The 20,271-nt window shown below is 46.5% G+C and overlaps 1 protein-coding gene across 1 annotated transcript in view; it reads right to left on the minus strand.

Annotated features, from left to right (window-relative positions):
* ARID4A (AT-rich interaction domain 4A) overlaps positions 1-20,225 on the minus strand; it is a 98,777-nt gene extending 78,552 nt beyond the window's left edge. Inside the window, exons 1-5 of the mRNA XM_077323977.1 lie at positions 19,568-20,225; positions 17,744-17,814; positions 15,367-15,477; positions 12,069-12,134; positions 10,541-10,631 (exon numbers count right to left, since the gene is read on the minus strand). Of these exons, the coding sequence (XP_077180092.1) occupies positions 10,541-10,631; positions 12,069-12,134; positions 15,367-15,477; positions 17,744-17,749 (274 nt within the window). The 5' untranslated portion in view covers positions 17,750-17,814; positions 19,568-20,225. The remainder of the gene's footprint in view (positions 1-10,540; positions 10,632-12,068; positions 12,135-15,366; positions 15,478-17,743; positions 17,815-19,567) is intronic.
* Between the last annotated feature and the right edge of the window lie 46 nt (positions 20,226-20,271).

Here is a 20,271-nt window from a genome sequence, read left to right on the forward strand (position 1 = left end):
AGGGAGGTGGGGCTGAGAGAGCCCTGAGATTACTGAAGAAGAAGAGTTGGTTCTTATATGCCGCTTTTCCCTACCCGAAGGAGGCTCAAAGCGGCTTACAGTCGCCTTCCCATTCCTCTCCCCACAACAGACACCCTGTGAGGTGGGTGAGGCTGAGAGAGCCCTGAGATTACTGCTTGGTCAGAACAGCTTTATCAATGCTGTGGTGAGCCCAAGTCTTGTGGTCAGCTACCCCAGCAGAGCCGTGGAAGGAATGACAGAAAGCACTTCCTCTTTCTAAGATACAGCAAACCAATTGGCTTAAAGGTTAAAGTAGGATGGAAAATCTTTCTGTGTGGCGGCCACGTGGGATCTGCTTGCCTGGCGGCAGAGGAAATGCAGACACGAACTTCAACCTGCGTGATCTCTTTGGTTTAATTAAAGTCCCAGCAGCGAGTACAGGAGGATGCATTGAAGTTCTAAGTCACTGAGGTTCAAGCGGGTGAGCGTCCCAGTCAAACCAGAAAAAAGCAGCAGATTAGTTAGAATGAAAGATAAGTCAAAGGATGTTAAATCTGCTTTCATGCCGCTCTGTGGGGATTGCAGCCGACTTCTGGCTCTCGGGGCCACTCCGTACGCGGAAAGGTTAATCTTGACCAGCTGGGTCCTGCTTGCCGGATTCCTACTCACATTCTTAAATAAGCAGGAGATTGAGGAATGACTGTTCTCCTAAATCTGCAAACTGGGAGGCGCTCCTGGCTCACTAAACATGTAGGGAATCTTTGAAAGTCTCTCCTCTCAAAACAGCCCCATGAGCCTTCTTGCTGCTCTGATCCACTGTGGATTTCCGGTCACCTCAACCCTGTGATTTCAGGCAGGGCTGCAAAGTGATTAATGCTTCTGTAACTGATGCAGATTTGTAAGCTCATCACAAGCGCACCAAATGGCAGAAGTGCTGTAGAATGTGTAAGGTGCCAGTTTAATCTCAGAATTAAAAAGTTAAAGATGCTTTTCTAAAGTTTGTGCGCAAAGTGTGTGTGTGCAAACAGGCTTCCTCGGGAGGTGGTGGGTTCTCCACCTTTGGAGATTTGTAAACAGAGGCTGGAGAGCCATCTGACGGGGAGGCTGATTCTGTGAAGGCTCAAGGGGGTGGCAGGTGACAGTGGATGAGCGAGAGGGTTGTGAATGTCCTGCATAGTGCAGGGGGTTGGCCTAGATGACCCCAGAGGTCCCTTCCAACTCTGTGATTCTATGATTCTAAATTCCATCTAAACATCCAGAAGAAGTTCCTGACAGTCAGAGCGGTTCCTCAGTGGAACAGGCTTCCTCGGGAGGTGGTGGGTTCTCCACCTTTGGAGATTTTTAAACAGAGGCTGGAGAGCCATCTGACGGAGAGGCTGATTCTGTGGAGGTTCAAGGGGGTGGAAGGTGACAGTGGATGAGCGAGAGGGTTGTGAATGTCCTGCATAGTGCAGGGGGTTGGCCTAGATGACCCCGGAGGTCCCTTCCAACTCTGTGATTCTATGATTCTAAATTCCATCTAAACATCCAGAAGACGTTCCTGACAGTTAGAACGGTTCCTCAGTGGAACAGGCTTCCTTGGGAGGTGGTGGGTTCTCAGTCTTTAGAAATTTTTAAACAGAGGCTGGAGAGTCATCTGGCGGAGAGGCTGATTCTGTAACAGTTCAAGGGGGTGGCAGGTGACAGTGGATGAGCAATGGGATTGGGAGTGTCCTGCATAGTGCAGGGGGCTCAGGAGGGCCCTTCCAACTCTGTTATTCTATCATTCCAAAGGAAATAGTCTATGATCAATTGTTTGGCTGGCTCTCATATCTTACTTTTCACACGCTTCTCTGTAGGGGCATGTCACCACTTCCGGGGGTCCTGGAAGCCTGAAGAATATTTCAGGGGTTCCTCCAGGGTCCAAAGGTTGGAAAAGGCTGTCCTAGAGGTTTGAGCTTCTGTGTCCTTATAATTTACAGAATGATGAGAATGGGTCTTGACTGGTTTTCTTTGACTCTAGGAGGCAGATCAAAAATTTACGAACCGGACTCAGGTTTCAGTACTCAGGGCTTTGTATTTTCATGGCAGCCTCTTCTAGTTATTGTTAACGCCATGCCTAATACTTGCCTTTGCACAGTATGTCATAATTTGACAAAAACTACGGCAAAAGAATGGCAGTGGATACATAAACGGCGTGTCAGTGCCACAGCTAAAAGCTAACCTCTAACCTAATCCTACCTCTCCATTATTTTTCATATATTTTTATTGCTATCCAAAATTGCCTTTAACAGAATGGAGTCCGTATCGAAAGCAACTGGCTAAGAGACGAATTCATCTGCCACCGTTGTATAATGTAAAGCTAACATATAAATAAGTATTGATAAAAACTTCCTGGACGTGCATTTTTATCAGAACAAAGTTGGAGTCCAGCAGCAGGTTTAAGTTTTATTCACAGTATAACATATTGTGCACATGCACATTTCTGCAAGCTCAATTTTTTTCCTGCTGCTTCAGACTAACGCAGCTACCCCCCTTATAATGCGTTTTTATGTCATGCGACAAAACATCCTGATGCGAGATAATACATAAGCAGGACACTCCCAACCCTATCGCTCATCCACTGTCACCTGCCACCCCCTTGAACCTTCACAGAATCTGCCTCTCCGTCAGATGGCTCTCCAGCCTCTGTTTAAAAATCTCCAAAGATGGAGAAACCCACCACCACCTGAGGAAGCCTGTTCCACTGAGAAACCGCTCTGTCAGGAACTTCTTCTGGAGGTTTAGACAGAATTTAGAATCAGAGAGTTGGAAGGGACCTCCTGGGTCATCTAGTCCAACCCCCTGCACTATGCAGGACACTCACAACCCTCTCGCTCACCCACTGTCACCTGCCACCCCCTTGAACCTTCACAGAATCAGCCTCTCCGTCAGATGGCTCTCCAGCCTGTTTAAAAACCTCCAAAGATGGAGAAAGAGACTAGACCCAGGGAACAACAGGGGAAGGGGGCTCCAGTGAGAACTAGTTATGTCAGCGGCCATCTGAACTTCTGGGAGAGTCCACGTAACCCCTGGGAATCCCTGTTCTATTGCGGGGAGGGGGGGAGAAATACAAGAAGATCATTATAACAACTCCACCTTAAGCAGAGTTAAGCCGAAACCTATTGAAGCCAATGGGCTTCGAAGACCATAACACTGTTTGGGTCTGCACCTGTTATTAACATCAAGACATACTTTAATTCAAAGTGCAGGGTCTCCCTGTTTAACTAAGGGCACAACACGTCCGTAATATGAATTCACAAAATAACTGACTTTTATAAACGTCACTAAGGGCACAGCGCTATTGTATTCAGGAATACAACGGGCACTAGATGGGGGTGGGGGTGGTGGAAGAACTCTGATGGACTCTCCCTCCCCCCAGGACATGGAAAGGCTGCAGGAAACTCACTGGCAGGGGCAGGTCTCACTCAGCAGGGATCTGCAGCCTCCAAGCCTTGGAGGGAAGTGGAAGGAGGAGGGGGTGGTCAGGGGTGGGGGACGGAAGGCGATTGGCTGGCCAATGGACAGGCAGGCAAGCTTGTTGGAGTAGGAGGCACTCAGGGGCGGGACAACCACCATGAGTGGGTGTCAAGCGCTGAGTGGCACCCTTCTCCTCCAAGGCCTTACCAGAAATATATAGTGGAACAGACAATATAGGATATAATTTTCAAACGGAACCTTTGTATAGAACAGGGGTAGTCAAACTGCGGCCCTCCAGATGTCCATGGACTACAATTCCCAGGAGCCCTTGCCAGCATTCGCTGGCGAATGCTGGCAAGGGCTCCTGGGAATTGTAGTCCATGGACATCTGGAGGGCCGCAGTTTGACTACCCCTGGTATAGAAGGATAACACTGCCACTTTCAAAGTCAACTTGATTCAGAAAATTGGTTTAGCCCAGTTCTCTCTTTGCGCCATACTGAATTTGGTTCAAGGGACTTTCCTTAGTCCTAAACACAGGATTATGAAGGTGCGCATGCAGGAAGGCTGTAAAACGTCCGTAAATGTTGAGGGCATGGCCAGATATTTCAATGGAAATTTGGGGGGAAGAGAATTGAAACATAAGCAATACTCCCCACCCCCAATCAAACAAACTTTTTAACTCACTGGAGAAAAAAAGAATGCATTATAACTTATTTAGCAGATAAAACTGCACTACTTGTGGAGTTTAAACGTGTATATGTCTTTTTATACGAAAAATCACAAACCTAGTTAATACTTAGAATGTTGCAAACTACTGCCCCTTATATGTATACTAATGTTTTCCTATCTGGGTGGCAAGAAAAATATAGCTGAAGGTAGGGTTAAAAATTCTGTAGCACATGACTTGGACGGAAACCCTCCCAGACAATCTTATGCTGCTTATCTGTTCTACTTTTATCCTGCAATCAGCCTTACTTATTTTTTTTAATTTATATGCCACCCTCCCCTGGAGGCTCGCAAAAGACAGAATACAATAACATATCTAGATAATAAAATATAACATCTTATTGACGGCTGGAGATCTATTCTCCCATATCCTCCTCCGGAGGTCTTGGCTAGGGGGGATTTTTTGGTTGTTTTAACGCCGCATTGTATCTTGGATCTTTGGATGGGCATTGTGTAATTTATATTGTTTTTAGGTGAACTTTATTGGGGTTTTTAAATGTTGTAATCCGCCATGAGCCTCTTGGGAGTGGCGGGCTAAAATTAAATAAACAAATAAATAATCTAAAATTAAAAAAAAATTATAACAATGATTTAAAATAACAATCATTGCCTTAACTCTGGCTGAGAAAGCTAGATTATAAGTCAATTTAGAAAATAAAATTGGGAGAACCGTCAGCATTCTTGGATACTGAATTACACCTCAGCACTGAAAGCACTTAATTTAAGTGATAATCCCTTTATCGCTTAATTCATTACATGCCTTTGTTTCCAACATAATCTACAGTAAGCAAAAAGATATCCTTGAAAATGCAGGGATTCCCAGGGGTCCGTGAGAGTTCTTTAGTTATATAGTATGGGGGCTGTCTTCTCAGCTCCTACTCTTCTTTCTGACCTACATGAGGTAAAGCTGCCATAGTAGTAGTAAGGGGGGGGGGGCAAAAGGACAGCTAATATTCCAGGTAGTGAAGTACTGGATATGTGGCAGGGCCACGGCCAGCTGACCTCACTTCCGGGGCTCCTCGAAGTCTGAAAAATTATTTTGGGAGCTCCTCCGTGGCCGACAAGTTGAAAAAGACTGATCTACAGTACGCGTAAGAATTATGGCATGGCGCTGAAGATACCCTACAATATATTCTGAGAACGTTCACAATATGTACTTTTTAATAAATACACAATATGTATTTTTTTCATTTCACTAATCCTAAAAGGAGAGAAAAAAATTATTATTCTCCATGTTTTGCAAGATTGCTGTCATCAAGAATTTGAAAGATTGGCACTTAGAGGGGGGCAGGGAGCAGTTCCTGTTGCCAGCAGAGGAGAGGACCTGCAGAGATGGGTTTAAACTACATGTAGAACTATACTGCCTAGATATCGCGGCGGGGGGGGGGGGGAATTTCAGAGTCTGAGTAGTTCAGTAGTGGAATGGGCTGCCTCAGGGCGTGGGGAGCTCCCCATCACTGGCGGTCTTCAAGCAGCAGCTGGACAGATCCGTCTCCTGGATGCTTGAGGCTGATCCTGCACTGAGCAGGGGGTGGGACTAGATGGCCTCTATCGACCCTTCCCACTCTAGGATTCTAGGATTTCTCACTTTTTCCCAGCGGGTGATACAAAAAGGCCCTCAAGATTCCTTTCATGCTATATATTTTGAGCAAGGAAAAGCTTGTCTGAAACAGAATGTCTCCGTTTCTAAAAGAAAAAAAAATTCATAGGTGTTTCTGTGGTGCACCCTCAAATTTCCCACTAGCAAAACTGAAAAACAGGCATCAAGGGAGGGGGGAAAATCCTTTCCCCAGTTTTTCTGGGCCTTCACTTCACTAGCAAGCAAGAAATCTCTGTCCAAGCAAGAGACCTGTCCAAGCAAGCTCTTTTCTCTCACATAATTCTGGCTGCAGCCTTACAGAACCTAGATTCCCCCACCCCATTAGCTTCTGCATGGGCCCATCAGAATTACAGAATATTATCCCTATTCCAAGTGGCAGTTTATACACCATATAGGGAAAAATAAGATCTTCTAGTGAATATCAAGTCAATGTTTTAAACAAAAGAAACGGCCTGGGAAATGCCACAGTAGTAATTTGGTAAAAAGAGGAATATTTTGTGGCTATACCGTATTTTGTCACATTTAATTTTCTACTAAGCACGATCTTATTAGTACCGTAATGATGGTGGAGACACAACACCTGGATTCCTTTTTTTAAAAGCAACGCTTCCATCGTATCACCTCCCACTCCTCCTCCTGTGTTAAATACGCCTTTGCTGCTTCAAAATCTTTCTAAGCCCGTTCTTGACGCAGCCCACTTCAAATCAAAGCATGACCTTTTCAGCGCACTTCTTGAAGAGTACAGTCCCGAGGAGTCACACAATTCAAGATGCCTTTGAATAACAAACAGAAAACGCTGGCACAGTTTGGGTTCCTTATAACCGATACGGCCTCTGCCCAACAGAATTTGGCAATGCCTCCCTAGGTGTAGTGGTTAAGAGCAGCAGCTTCTAATCCAGAGAGCCAGGTTTGATTCCCCACTCCTCTGCATAAAAGCCAGCTGGGTGACCCTGGACGAGTCACAGCCCTTATAGAGCTGTTCTCACAGAACAGTTCTCTCAGGGCATTCTCAGCCTCACCCACCTCACAGGGTGTCTGTTGTGGGGAGACGAAGGGAAAGTGGAAGTTGCTTTGAGACTCCTCTGGATAGTGAAAAACAGGCCCCTTCCCTTGTTGCTCTCCAGGCCTGGTCTTCCTCTCCACACAACAGACACACTGTGAGGTAGGTGGGGCCGAGAGAGCTCTGAAAGAACTGCTCTGTGAGAACAGTTCTAACAGGACTTGTTACTAGCCCAAGGTCCCCCATCTGGCTACACATGGAAGAGCGAGTAATCAAACCTGGCTTGCCAGCTTAGAAGCTGCAGCTCTTAACTAATACACCGAATATATTTGCAATGTATGGCTGTGAAAGTTGGACCATAAGGAAAGCCGAGCGTCAAAGAATTGAGGCCTTTGAACTCTGGTGCTAGAGAAGACTCTTGCAAGTCCCTTGGACTGCAAGGCGAACAAACCGGTCAGTCCTAGAGGAGATCAGCCCTGACTGCTCCTTAGAAGGCCAGATCCTGAAGATGAAACTCAAGTACTTTGGCCACCTCATGAGAAGGAAGGACTCCCTGGAGAAGAGCCTAATGCTGGGAGCGATCGAGGGCAAAAGAAGAAGGGGATGACAGGGAATGAGGTGGCTGGATGGAGTCACTGAAGCAGTCGGTGCAAAATTAAATGGACTTCGGAGAATGGTCGAGGACAGGAAGGCCTGGAGGATCTTTGTCCATGGGGTTGCGATGTCAAATGTACACACTTCAGCAACATTTGTAGAGGCATGTGGCCAGTCAGTGTCTTTCACTGCCTGTCAAATGTGTAAAAACATAATCCTGCAAGCAAGCAGAAGTTGGGCAAAGAATAGAGCCTTGAGAGCCAGTTTGGTGTAGTGGTTAGGAGTGCAGACTTCTAATCTGGCATGCCAGGTTCGATTCTGCCCTCCCCCACATGCAGCCAGCTGGTTGATCTTGGGCTCGCCATGGCACTAATAAAGCTGTTCTGACCGAGCAGTGATATCAGGGCTCTCTCAGCCTCACCCACCCCACAGGGTGTCTGTTGTGGGGAGAAGAAAGGAAAGGAGATTGGAAGCCCCTTTGAGACTCCTTCGGGTAGAGAAAAGTGGCATATTAGAACCACCTTTTCTTCTCCTTCCTTCTTCTGGGAGCCTGGCAGCGGTCAAGACAGCCACCCAGTTCAGATTTAGATGCTTAAAGTTCAGCAAAACAGAAGTAAATTAACCAATTCTGATTCCTGCTCAATATAACACTGCAGGCTGAGTTAATCAAATTAATCAGTGTTTGTCTCTTGTGGCCCTTCCTTGCATACCAAGGGAATTGCTGATCACCACTGTGGGATAGTAGGCGAATTTCCTCCAGGCCAGGCTGGATTCTGGAGATTTTTGGTGGGGAGATCACCTGGACATTAACTTGGGGTTACTGTGGATGGGCAGGTAGTTATGAATTTCTTGCATTCTTCAGGGGGTTGGAGGTCCCTTCCAACTCTATAATTCTTGTCCCTGAGGCCTACAGGAAACAGTCCTAGAACCTAGGACCTTTGCTTGAATCCCTATTCTGCCATAGAGGTTTTGGGGGATGACCTGGAGGGCAGCCACACACTCTCAGCCTAACCTATCTCACAGGGTTATAGTGAGAATAAAATGGAGATGTACGTAAGCCATTTTGGATGCCCACTGGGAAGAAACATAAGGCAGAAGTAAATAAAAAATAATATTAAACACCAGCGCTGGTGGTCTTCAAGCAGCGGCTGGGCGGATAATTATCCTGGATGCTGGAGGCTGATCCTGAATTGAGCAGGGGTTGGGACTAGATGGCCTGGATGGCCCCTTCCAACTCTAGGATTCTAGGAGTCTAGTTCAGCAGCGGAAGGGGCTGCCTAAGGAGGTGGGGATCTCCCCCTCACTGGTCGTCTTCAAGCAACAGCTGGACAGATCCTTCTCCTGGATGCTTGAGACTGATTCTGCATAGAGCAGGGGGTTGAATCAGATGGGCTGTATTGGCCCCTTCCCACTCTAGGAATCTAGTGTCTTGAAGAAGGACTTTCTAAAGGCTGAAATCTCTGCACTGCAGATTCTGCAGCATGTACAATGTCCTTTGCCCCATGTCCCAATTTGAAGAGGCTTCTAGCAAAAAAGTTCACGTTCTCTCTCTTAACTTTGCTACCTATAACATTTCAAAAGACTTCTAAAGTCATTTACTGAGCTCCTCAATAAGCATTATCAACCAAATGCAGAGACACACCAGCCAGCAGAGTGATATTACACGTTTTAAAATCCCTGATTTACATCTATCATAGCAACTGGTGTTGAAAGTAGCCAAAAGAAATGCTGCTTACCACAATTATGCAAACAGCTTGGCTCGAACAATCTCCTAATCTAAGACATAAATCAAGAGTGGCTCATGATCCCACAGAAGCTAGAGTTCTTTCTTCATCCTATGCTGACTCTAGAAGCATTCTAGACCGCAAACAAGCTTACCACCTGATGCGTGTGTGTTTGAGCATGCAAACTCAGCTGCCAGAAAGTCCTTACACCAAGTTGCTCGGAAATTTTTTTCTTGCCAGAAGCGACCAGGCTAGAGATTAACCACTGCAAGCTCTCCCAGCCTCCTGTTCCTCAACACCCAAACAATCATAGAATCATAGAGTTGGAAGGGGCCGTACAGGCCATAGAATCACAGAATCATAGAGTTGGAAGGGGCCATACAGGCCATCTAGTCCAACCCCCTGCTCAACGCAGGATCAGCCCTAAGCATCCTAAAGCATCCAAGAAAAGTGTGTATCCAACCTTTGCTTGAAGACTGCCAGTGAGGGGGAGCTCACCACCTCCTTAGGCAGCCTATTCCACTGCTGAACTACTCTGACTGTGAAAAACTTTTTCCTGATATCTAGCCAATGATATCTAGCCAATCAAACCAACCACCTCTAGAGATACAATGCGTGTCCTCATTTAATGCCACTGGACTTGTGCTACGCTCCCAAACACGGACTGACAAAAGTAAACCATTGGTACAGTGTGATTCATGTACAGCTCAGGGTGCAGAGGACAATTCCAAAGGACTGAATGCTCCATCAAGGAAAATACTCCCTGCACATAAATGACCACCCTGCTTTTCTTCCAAGCAGCTGAAAGCAACTTTTATCCTCACAAGAATCCTGTGGGATCGTACAGGGGTGGTCAACCTGTGGTCCTCCAGATGTTCATGGACTACAAGGCCATGAACATCTGGAGGACCACAAGTTGACTACCCCTGTACGATCCCACAGGATTTTTGTGAGGATAAAAGTTGCTTTCAGCTGCTTGGAAGAAAAGCAGGGTGGTGATTGGACTACAATTGTAGTCCGTGAACATCTGGAGGGCCACAGGTTGACTACCCCTGTACTAGAATGTTTAAGAACAAGGAGCCCAACGCCATCTACTTAGTTGTGGGGCACTTCAGGATCTGAACACAGGTCTTCAGATCACAGCTCAACACTCTAAATGGCTAAGTCACACTGATTCGTCTACTGAAATTTAAATCACAAAGGTGGGGGAAAAGGAAGAAGAGTTGGTTCTTAGGTGCAAGTTGCCCTTCCCACTTCCAAACCACCGGGATAAGTCTTTTCCTTTTATTTACACCAATGAAGTATTTTTACAGGAATGGCCACAGGGTGCCACAGTCCAAGAGAAAAAGCGAACTGCATCTGGGTGCAGAGGCCACAGAAGAAACGTAATTGCCACCTTCAAGCAACGGAAAGCACATCAGCGAAGACCCTCTGAGCAAATCCAGGCCCCCACTCACCTACGGTATACCAACTGGCATCTGTCAGCTTGTTGATAATGGCTTCTTGAAAGGATCCATCAGGCATCTTGGTTTCAACGATTGCACCCACCTGCAACGGTGAACGTTATACTTTACAGGTGCTTGTTGAGACATACATTTTAAAAAAAGCAGCATAGCTCTTACACAGCAGTTCCTGAAGTTCTAATATTGGATCTCAGAGTATCTCCCCCCCCCCCCCCCGGATTAAAACACAACGCAAGTTTCTACTTCTTTCACTCCCAGAGAAAAGGGCAGGCATTTCTGAGTGGCGGTAGAGGCACTGTACTAAGGTCGTCTCTGAAAGCCTTGGTCTTCCCTCACCCCATGGAGTCAGGACCCAGAGAAGAGGACCCGCTTTTTGAGTGGTCATGATTTTCCGATTCTGTTGTGGCGATGAGATTTAGCACAGGCTGCATTGGGGGAATTCGGGGCACCCTTTGGATATTGTGGCTGCTCACACACTGGTGACACACTTGTGAAGGCTGCGGAGGGCCTTCCAAGATGGTGTGGAATGACGGATGCAACCAACAGGGCAGCTTTATTTTTCAAGAGGCCGGTCCGCCCATCTTGTGAAAGTGAAAAGAAACATATTCTTATCCATGTGAGAGCCAGTTTGGTGTATAGTGGTTAGGAGCGCGGACTTCTAATCTGGCATGCCGGGTTCGATTCTGCACTCCCCCACATGCAGCCAGCTGGATGACCTTGGGCTTGCCACGGCTCTGATAAAACTATTCTAATTGAGCAGTGATATCAGGGCTCTCTCAGCCTCACCCACCCCACAGGGTGTCTGTTGTGGGGAGAGGAATGGGAAGGAGAATGTAAGCCGCTTTCAATCTTGTTTGGGTAGAGAAAAGCGGCATATAAGAACCAACTCTTCTTCTACTCTTCTACATCCAGGGGCAAAGGTTAAATGCTGCCAATATAAACCCATTTAGAGAAATAAGGCTAATGGCCCAGTTTGGAAAGTATTATCTGCCACACAAGTCCCAGTGATGCTAACAAGCTGTAAGCACGATTTGCTGGGTCAGATGCCATGTATTTTTTTACTCATAACCGGACAGTGTGTATTTGCTATCACAAAATCATAATGGAGAATTATTCTACAGAGGGCTAAATTGGGAGACTTTGTATCAAGTCTTGGAAGTTTCGGAAAAAAACTGTTACATAAATCAACCGCTGTCACAGAAACTAATCCCTTTCTCTATTATATTTTTCTTTTTATTCATTTCCCCGCTTTTTGACTACCCTACTTATAAAACCGCTCTCCTGCAATAACACACATATCTGTGTGTGTGTGTGTGTGTGGGGGGGAATCACACTTTTGATCACAACTTCAAGATGGAAAAGAAAACAAAAAGATAATCTGGTCATTATTTAGCAGGGTTTGGATCACGTCATCAAAGCAAAACACAACAGTTCTGGAAGTTATTAATTAACATATAGGAAACATTTATTTATTAGATTTATATTTATTTATATATTTATATTTAACATGCAACATACATACCCTTAAAGGTCCTTTCACTTGGTCATCTTGCACTAACTGCATTGAATTATCTTGTTTTAAAACCACCTAGAGAGAGAAAGGTCAAACAAAATCATTTTGTGACACCCTGTTCAAAAACTGCATGTTCTTTTATAACACGAGGGGAAGATATGGCAAAAGGGTGGGGGAGACCCCTGAAAAAATCAAAGAGAGTGCTGAGACCACAGCACTGTCTGCAAACCAAATATTAATATACAGTGTGCAAACTGTACAGTGGGATAAGTGAAAACAGCCCCTACATACAATGCAAAATACAGTAAAGTATGACCATTCAATTTTTAAATTTTTTTTAGCAATCATCTGCTGTCTACTTAAAATGCAATTCCAGTTCCTTCTTCTGAATTGTTTCTGTTACAGTCTTGCAGGATGGCCTTGAACAGTTGTAGTAAATTGTTTATTCATCAGCCAACCAGAGAAGAAGTTTATTTACGTAAATCACATATCTGTGAACCACTGCCTCATGCGTAGTGCTGAATATTTTGCATGTATAGGTCTAATACCAAAGAGGCCACACAAGCCAGGAACATAGCCCGTTCTTTTGGGTGGCTTCTGGAACTCTGTACCCTCTTTGGTTTTGTAATATATCTCAGTGTTCAAACAAGAACATGTTCCCAAGTATTTAACGTTTATTAACTGCTTTTCTCCCATTATGGGGCTCAAGGCAGCTCACAACGTGGATAAAATAAAACATATCCAAACCATAAATACCATAATCTAAAATCACCATTTGGGACTGAGAGGACACGTAAGCAAAAGAAACCCTAAATAAAATCACTGTCAACTAATCAGGGTCACTGTCAACTCCTGGGTCATCTAGTCCAACCCCCTGCACTGTGCAGGACACTCACAACCCTATCGCTCATCCACTGTCCCCTGCCACCCCCTTGAACCTTCACAGAATCAGCCTCTGCTTAAAAATTTCCAAAGATGGAGAACCCACCACCTTCCGAGGAAGCCTGTTCCACTGAGAAAGCGCTCTAACTGTGTTCAGAGGTGAGAAACAGTATTACATATGGAGAATGAAACAGGACATGACAACATTACTTCAAACATAACTTCAAACTGACAGCTGAGTATGTGACTTCTAGCAGTTCCTCAGACAGAAATAAAAACACACAGCCTAAATCAAACCTTACGCAAAGCAGATCTAAACAAATCTAAAGTCTCCTGCAAAATTGTCAAGCCAGAATCGGTTCCAAAAAATATCTCTACCACGGTAAAGCTGCCGGCTTTTAAAAGTTCCACAAGGATGAGATGAGCTACCAACAGCTATTGGCAACTTTACCTGCAAGTGGGCTATTAACTTGGATCCATTAGGGATAGACGTTCCCGTGATCAATGACTGAGCAAGTCCCTGGTTTTTGCTACACCAGCAGCTGAAGCATTAATCCTGCCGGTCTGATAACCCAGCAGATTGCACCCTATCAGACAGGCCGTGGAACCATCCAGCAACTCTAGATCTGAGCACTCCCAAGCTAAAGAAGATCTTATTCCACGCCTTTCAGAAATATTTCCTTTTTAAAAACAAGCTGGTGTGCCAAGTATCATGCAGGTGGCCTTCAAAGGCTGTATCATGCATGCCAATATTTTCCAGATGATCACCCTTCATTTTGCAAGACCTGAGCAAGTCTGAGGAAGAGTGCTTGCACTCGAAAGCTCACGCCTTGAATAAATCTTTGTTGGTCTTGAAGGTGCCGCTGGACTCTGATTTTGTTTTGCTGAGCAAGGCAGTGAACGACAGGACTTTTTGGAGGTGGTTAATTCATAGGGTCACCATAAATTGGATGACTCTTGATGGCACTTATAGAATCACCGAATTGGAAGGATCCTCCAGGGTCATCTAGTCCAACCCCCTGCTCAATGCAGGAGCTTACAACTACCTGCCCACCCACAGTAACCCCAATTTCATGCTGAAGTGATCCCCTAAAAAAAAAATCTCCAAATCCAGACTGGCCTGGAGGAAATTCACCTTCCATGCCACAGTGGCGATCAGCAATTCCCTGGGTATGCAAGGAAGGGCCACAAGAGACAAACACTGGCACATCCCTTCTTGCCCATCCACTCACCATCTGCCTAAGTTAATAAAATGAGCAAATCTGTCCAATGACTATCTAGCCTCTGCTTAAAAATTTCCAAAGAAGAAGAACCCACCACCACCTGAGGAAGCCTGTTCCACTGAGGAACCACTGTCAGGAACTTCTTCTAGATGTTAAGACGAATATTATTTTGAATTAATTTCAACCTATAGGTTCTGGTCTGGTCTGACCCTCCAAGAGCAACGGAAAACAACTCTGCTCCATCTTCTCTAGGATAGCCGATCAAGTATTTGAAGACTGTTATCACCTCTCAGTCGTCTCCTCTCCAGGCTAAACACACAAAGCTCCCCCAACCTTTCCTCCTACGTCTTGGTCTCCAAACCCCTCACCATCTTTGTTGCCCTCCTCTGGACACGCTCCAGTTTGTCTACATCCTTCTTCAGCTGTGGTGCCCCAAAACTGAATACAGGACTCCAAGTGAGGTGTTACCACAGCAGAGTAAAGTGGTAACATCAGCTCGTGTGATCTATACTATACTACTTGTAATACAGCCCCAAATCCCATTTGCTGACTCATGTTCAGTGTCTGGTCTACTAAGACCACCCCCCATATCGTTTTCACATATAGTACTGCCAAGACAAGTCTCACCCGTCCTATAGTGATACATATGATTTTTCCTACCTAAATGAAGAATACATTTAACACTATTGAAATTCATTTTAGCTCAGTTTTTAGCCTGTCAAGATCATCTTGTATTCTGATTCTGTCTTCTAGTGTGTTTGCTACCAGTGCAGTGTCATCTGCAAATTTAATAAGAACCCCCTTCTATTCATTCATCCAAATAATGTATAAATACATTGGACAACACAGGGCCCAGGAGAGATTCCCTGAGTCATCCTATTCAGAGAAGATGACGAACCATTTACATGCCCCCCTTGGGTGCGATCTGTCAACCAGTTCTCAATCCATCTCTCAGCAATAGGATCCATACCGCATCTTACCAACTTGTCAATAAGAATATCTTATCAAAAGCTGTACTGAAATCAAGGTGAACTATGTCCACAGCATTCCCCTGACAACAAATCAAACCAACATCTCCAGTTAAAAGATTCTCAGGGTGGACCTCTGTCCAAAATTGTGGAAAAGTGCTAAAGCAATTCAGGAAAGCAATTTCCAGTTCTCTCTAGGCCTTTAACACACAGTCCTTAATGTTTCAGTCTTACCTTGACTTTCACCAGCCTCTTCACAGTCTTAATTTTTGCCTCACAGAAGGCACCCCGGTACTTGGCACTGACATCCGTCCCCACTGTCAGGTAGGCAGGCTCATCCGCTGCCTGAGTGAAGAGGGGGGAAAAGGAGACCAGAAATTACCAGTTGATAAAAGTGCTCAGAGACTTCCTGGGCTAACAATAAATCCATTTTCATCATAGCCATAATTGACATAAATGGAAAAATGGAAATCCTTCCTTGACTATCAGAATCTTTAAAGTCTCCAGGACATACCAGCGTAGAATGCCGTGTATATTTTAGAGAACCAGCATAGAATGCCAGGTATATTTTAGAGAATACTATGAGATGCATTTTCGGAGGTTAGCAGAACTTGTTTGTGGATTTCTTCAAGAAAAACTGTCACAAGAAGGGGAAGGGGGCGGGTTTTTTGGCAACTACACTAGTCCTAAAGTGTGCACCATGCCTCCCCCTGCCCCTCCTATGCTGTTAGCCCCCAGCATGAAATGACAGCCTGCTCAGGAGAACCAACACACAGGCAATGGAAACATGGGATGGAACCATCTCACAAGAGTTATGTGTTTCTATAAAGAAGCTGCATTTTATGGTCTGAGGTTTCTGGAAAAGATGATCTACAGTCAAAGATTAGTAAAGGTAATATTAGACATTAAATACTTTAGCCAATGTTCCTCATACACTTGGTTTGGCAAACGGGCAATGGCAGCAGCAATTAAAAGTGCAATGCTAAATGACATTACTTTTTCCTTTTTTAAATGTTTCCACTCCACTGTCCTCTAACACCTGGATGCCACCACACAGGCACACAATGGCAGAGTTAGCAAAAGGCCATGTGCCATCAGATGAGCTATATATTTTAATGCGTGCAGGTGCACTTAGTACCACAACTTTTCTGGACTTTTGGAGCAGGCTGTTTTGCTCTTACGTGGAGCTGATTTATAGATGTCAGGTTAAGTTAGAGAGTGATTTTATTGGCCCCACCTCTGCCCAAGCAATTTGGGGAAGCATCTATTAAGAACTGACAAGACATTCTCGCAATCCAATGAAAGAGCAGGACGTAACTTCTCTTCCCCCCCCCCCCCCCCAATCTTGGTAAACTTAGGAAAATGCTATTTTAATTTTACTGACTTGCACTTCAGATGAAAAAAAAAATGCCAAAAGCAACTTTATATGATGCTGTTGTTTTTCTACTCATTTACGTATCATTTTATGCGCATGAGAGAAAGATCTCACTTTAATTACTTTCTTTTTTTAGGCTATTAGAAAAATACCTTGCCCATGAATACACGCATGCAAAACATTGTGCCTTGTGCCTATTCTCTATGTACAATTTATCTTTTCAATCTAAAAATAAATATGGCACATCATACGACGAGTTTAAAACTATTATGGCCATACATCAAAATACGAGTGAAACATACACTTCCAGGAGTGTCTCTAGACACAAACAATTTACAAAGGTAAAAGCTAATCCTGGAAATTGTTAATAATGGTTCTGCAAAAGCTATGCCAAATAAGCAAAGCTTAAAAATATATATTTCATATCGTTTCAGTATAATTTGCAAGGCAGGAATCCAGAGAATTTAAGTAGTTTACTAAAGTAACTTCATGCAATGAACAGGATCATTTCTTTCACTTGAGGTGATTTTACGAGGCCATAGGGCACCTTGCTGCAATATAGCTATCTGATTGCTCTCTGATTTGGCTGGCATCTAGGGTAGGAACTCAGAAGCTGAGCTGTACAATAAAACAATGTAAAACTTGTTGAATATTTATTATAGTGCACAATTAAAAACAGAATAAAAACTTCACAAAAACTATACAAAACTAACAGCACAGCACATAAGACCCAACGCGTTTCGACCCTACTGGGTCTTCCTCGGTGGTCAGAACTGTGATCATATCCTCTATATAAAATACCTATATTCAAGTCTTTATGAAGTGCAGCTGATTGGTTAAATAGGATCTGTAAATTATGGCTCAAACCAATATATATATATAAATTTTATCCTTTTTGGAGACCACCTCCTACGATATGTTTCTAGGGGCACCACTCTGTAAAAACAATAAAAATAAGAGACTTTGCTATTATTTAATTCTGTGCTGAGAGTGTATCTCATGTGCGTCAGAAAGAAAGCTAGGGCAGACCAATTCAAGAAGAGTCTGTTGACTAATTCAGTAACTCATGCGCTAGGAAGCATGTGCTCAACACAATGCTTAGTTTCCATTTAAAGATGTATTAAAAGTGAAAGAACACAGAGTCACCAACATGCTCAAAGATCCAAGAAGAAAGGGAAGAATCCGAGGGAAAAGAATGCAAAGAGCAGTTCCTAGTTCACCCACATGGACGCTTACCTTCATCTTTAAAGGTTATTTGAGGGATTCCAGCTCAAAAGATGTCTCTTCACCACAACTTGAAAAAAATCCTAAAAGGAAAGGGGGGGGGGAGAAACTGTCAGATCCATAAGCCTGTAAGAAACAGAGCAGAGTTCTCTTCCAAATCTCAAGGTGAGTCTTAGACACCCCCGACTACCTAGCAAGCACACATGCCCTCTGCCATCCTTCACTCTAGGCCTTACTGGGAAGGTGGAAGGAGAGTGCTGAAAGGGACTGAGTGGACCAAACTTAGTCCTGCTCTGCTGGCAGCTGCTAGCCACCCGAATTTACAGCACAGGTCCCAAAGGAAAGATGAGGCTCGCTTCATGCAAACACAAAAATCTGAAGAGGGGGAGGAAGGAAGAAGGCTATCAACGAGGGAGAGCAGGCCTGAATGAGGACAGCCTCAAGTGGACACCCTTCACCTTCTTCACTCCCCCCTACAAACTTGACTCTGAAATCATCAGGAAGCAGGTCTCAGCGACAAGGCCCGACCGGACAGTCACTCTCAGACACACCCTCCTTCGTCTGCCACCCTCACCGCCCTACCTGGCACATGTTTCCTCCGTTCAGGACTCCGTGTGGGACAAGCATGCCAGGGATTACAGCCCTAGCCGCTCTTCTACACCCCCCACCTCTAAAACAACCCCTCCAGGTCTCCCCTCACCCGCAGCAAGCCTCTGAGTCCTTCCCCGGACACTCCCCCCCTTCTTCCTCCCAAGTTACTTCCCCATGAAGCTTCAGCCCTACCCCCCTTCCCTCCACATCACAAAAACACAGGTTAATTTTTGTTGTTTGTTGTTGTGAGCTGCAAAGCCTTCTTCCTCTTCCAAAATTTTGCTTTTCTCCCCTCTCCTTCCACCAACAAGCCAAAGCGCCTCTCAGGCCGCACCAGCCATTTGGCCTATGCAGGGAGGGAGTGCAAGAGAAGCACACACACAACCCTCCAGTGACAGGCCAAAGAGCATGGAAGCATTTCAGTGTTTAGGGGAGAGGCAGGGGGAAATTGGGGAGAGGAAAGGGGGGGGGGGTTTGACAGAGAATCTGAGAACAGGAAGGGGGATTTGGAGGAGGAATTGGGGAGATAATTTGGGAGAGGAAGGTGGGTTTGGAGGAGGACTTGGGGAGATAATTTGGGAGAGGAAGGTGGGTTTGGAGGAGGACTTGGGGAGATAATTTGGGAGAGGAAGGGGGGTTTGGAGGAGGACTTGGGGAGATAATTTTGGAGAGGAAGGGGGGTTTGGAGGAGGAATTGGGATATAATTTGGGAGAGGAAGGGGGGTTTGGAGGAGGACTTGGGGAGATAATTTAGGGGAGGAAGGGGGGATCGGGGAAAGAATTTGGGGAGGAGAAAGGAAGGGGGACTTGGGGAGAGGAAAGGGGTGGAAGAGGGATATGGGGAGAGAATTTGGGAGCGAAAGGAGGTCATGGAGAGAGGCAGGGGTATTTGGGGAGAGCAATTGGGGGAGAAATCTGCGAAAGGAATGGGGATTTGGGGAGAGAACGCAGGACACGGAGAGAGGTAGGGGGATCCAGGGAGGGAGGAATTTGGGGAGAGGCAGGGGGATCTGGAGGAGAAATCCGCGAAAGGAAGCGGGATTTGGGGGAGAGAGGCAGGGGGCTCTGGGGAGGGCACCTGTGAGAGGAGGGGGGCTGGGGGGAGGCAGAGAGGGCGGGAGGCGGCAGCAGGGCCGCGGCGCAGGGAGAGGCGGCGGCGGCGCTGGGCAGCCCGGGAAGGGCGGAGGAGCCCCGGCCGGGCCGGCCCGACTCCCTGGGCGCTCCCGTGGCGGGCGCGGGACTCACGCGCAGCCTCCTCCTCCTCCTGGCGGGTCTCCTCAGCGGGGCGCGTGGGGGGAGCGCGGCGGCCCGAGCGCGTCGACGACGACGACGACAGCAGCAGCGGCGGCGGCGGCGGCGGCGGCGTCCTCGGTGGGGGTGGCGGCCGCGGAGGGAGGGAGGGAGGGAGGGAAGGCGGGCGGGCGCGAGCGAGCGACTGAGGGGAGGGCCGGCCGCGGCAAGCCCCGCCCCTCCTGTTCGTCCTCCTCCCCGCCCCCGGCCGGCGGCGCCCTGGCTGAAGGAAGGAAGGAAGGAGGGAGGGAGGGAGCCTGTCCGGCCCAGGCAGCAGCGGCAGCCCAATAACAAGCGGCGCAGGCGACTCAACGCTGCGCCGCCGCTCATTGGCCGGCCCCGCTGGTGACGCCCAAGGGGGCTCTGCCCCGCCCCGATTGGCGCCCCGGCGAACCGCCCGCCTCTCCCTGGGCCGCCATTGGGCGGCAGGTGACGCTCTTTTCCCCGAGGTTGGAGGGAGGCTTTTCATTGGCCCGCCGGCGCGCGGACGGCGAAGCCCCGTTGGACGGCGAGGCTTTAAAAGGGAGTGAAGTCGAAGTTTCCGCCAATCGCTCCCCGCTTTGGCTGGTCCCTCCTTCCGATTGGGGAGCTGGAGGGAGAGAGTGGAGGGGGGGATGGGAAGGAAAGGTCCGGGTGGGCAGCGCGGGGATTGGGCGGCA

Source organism: Paroedura picta, chromosome 2 (assembly GCF_049243985.1).
Source record: "Paroedura picta isolate Pp20150507F chromosome 2, Ppicta_v3.0, whole genome shotgun sequence".
NCBI lineage: Eukaryota > Metazoa > Chordata > Lepidosauria > Squamata > Gekkonidae > Paroedura > Paroedura picta.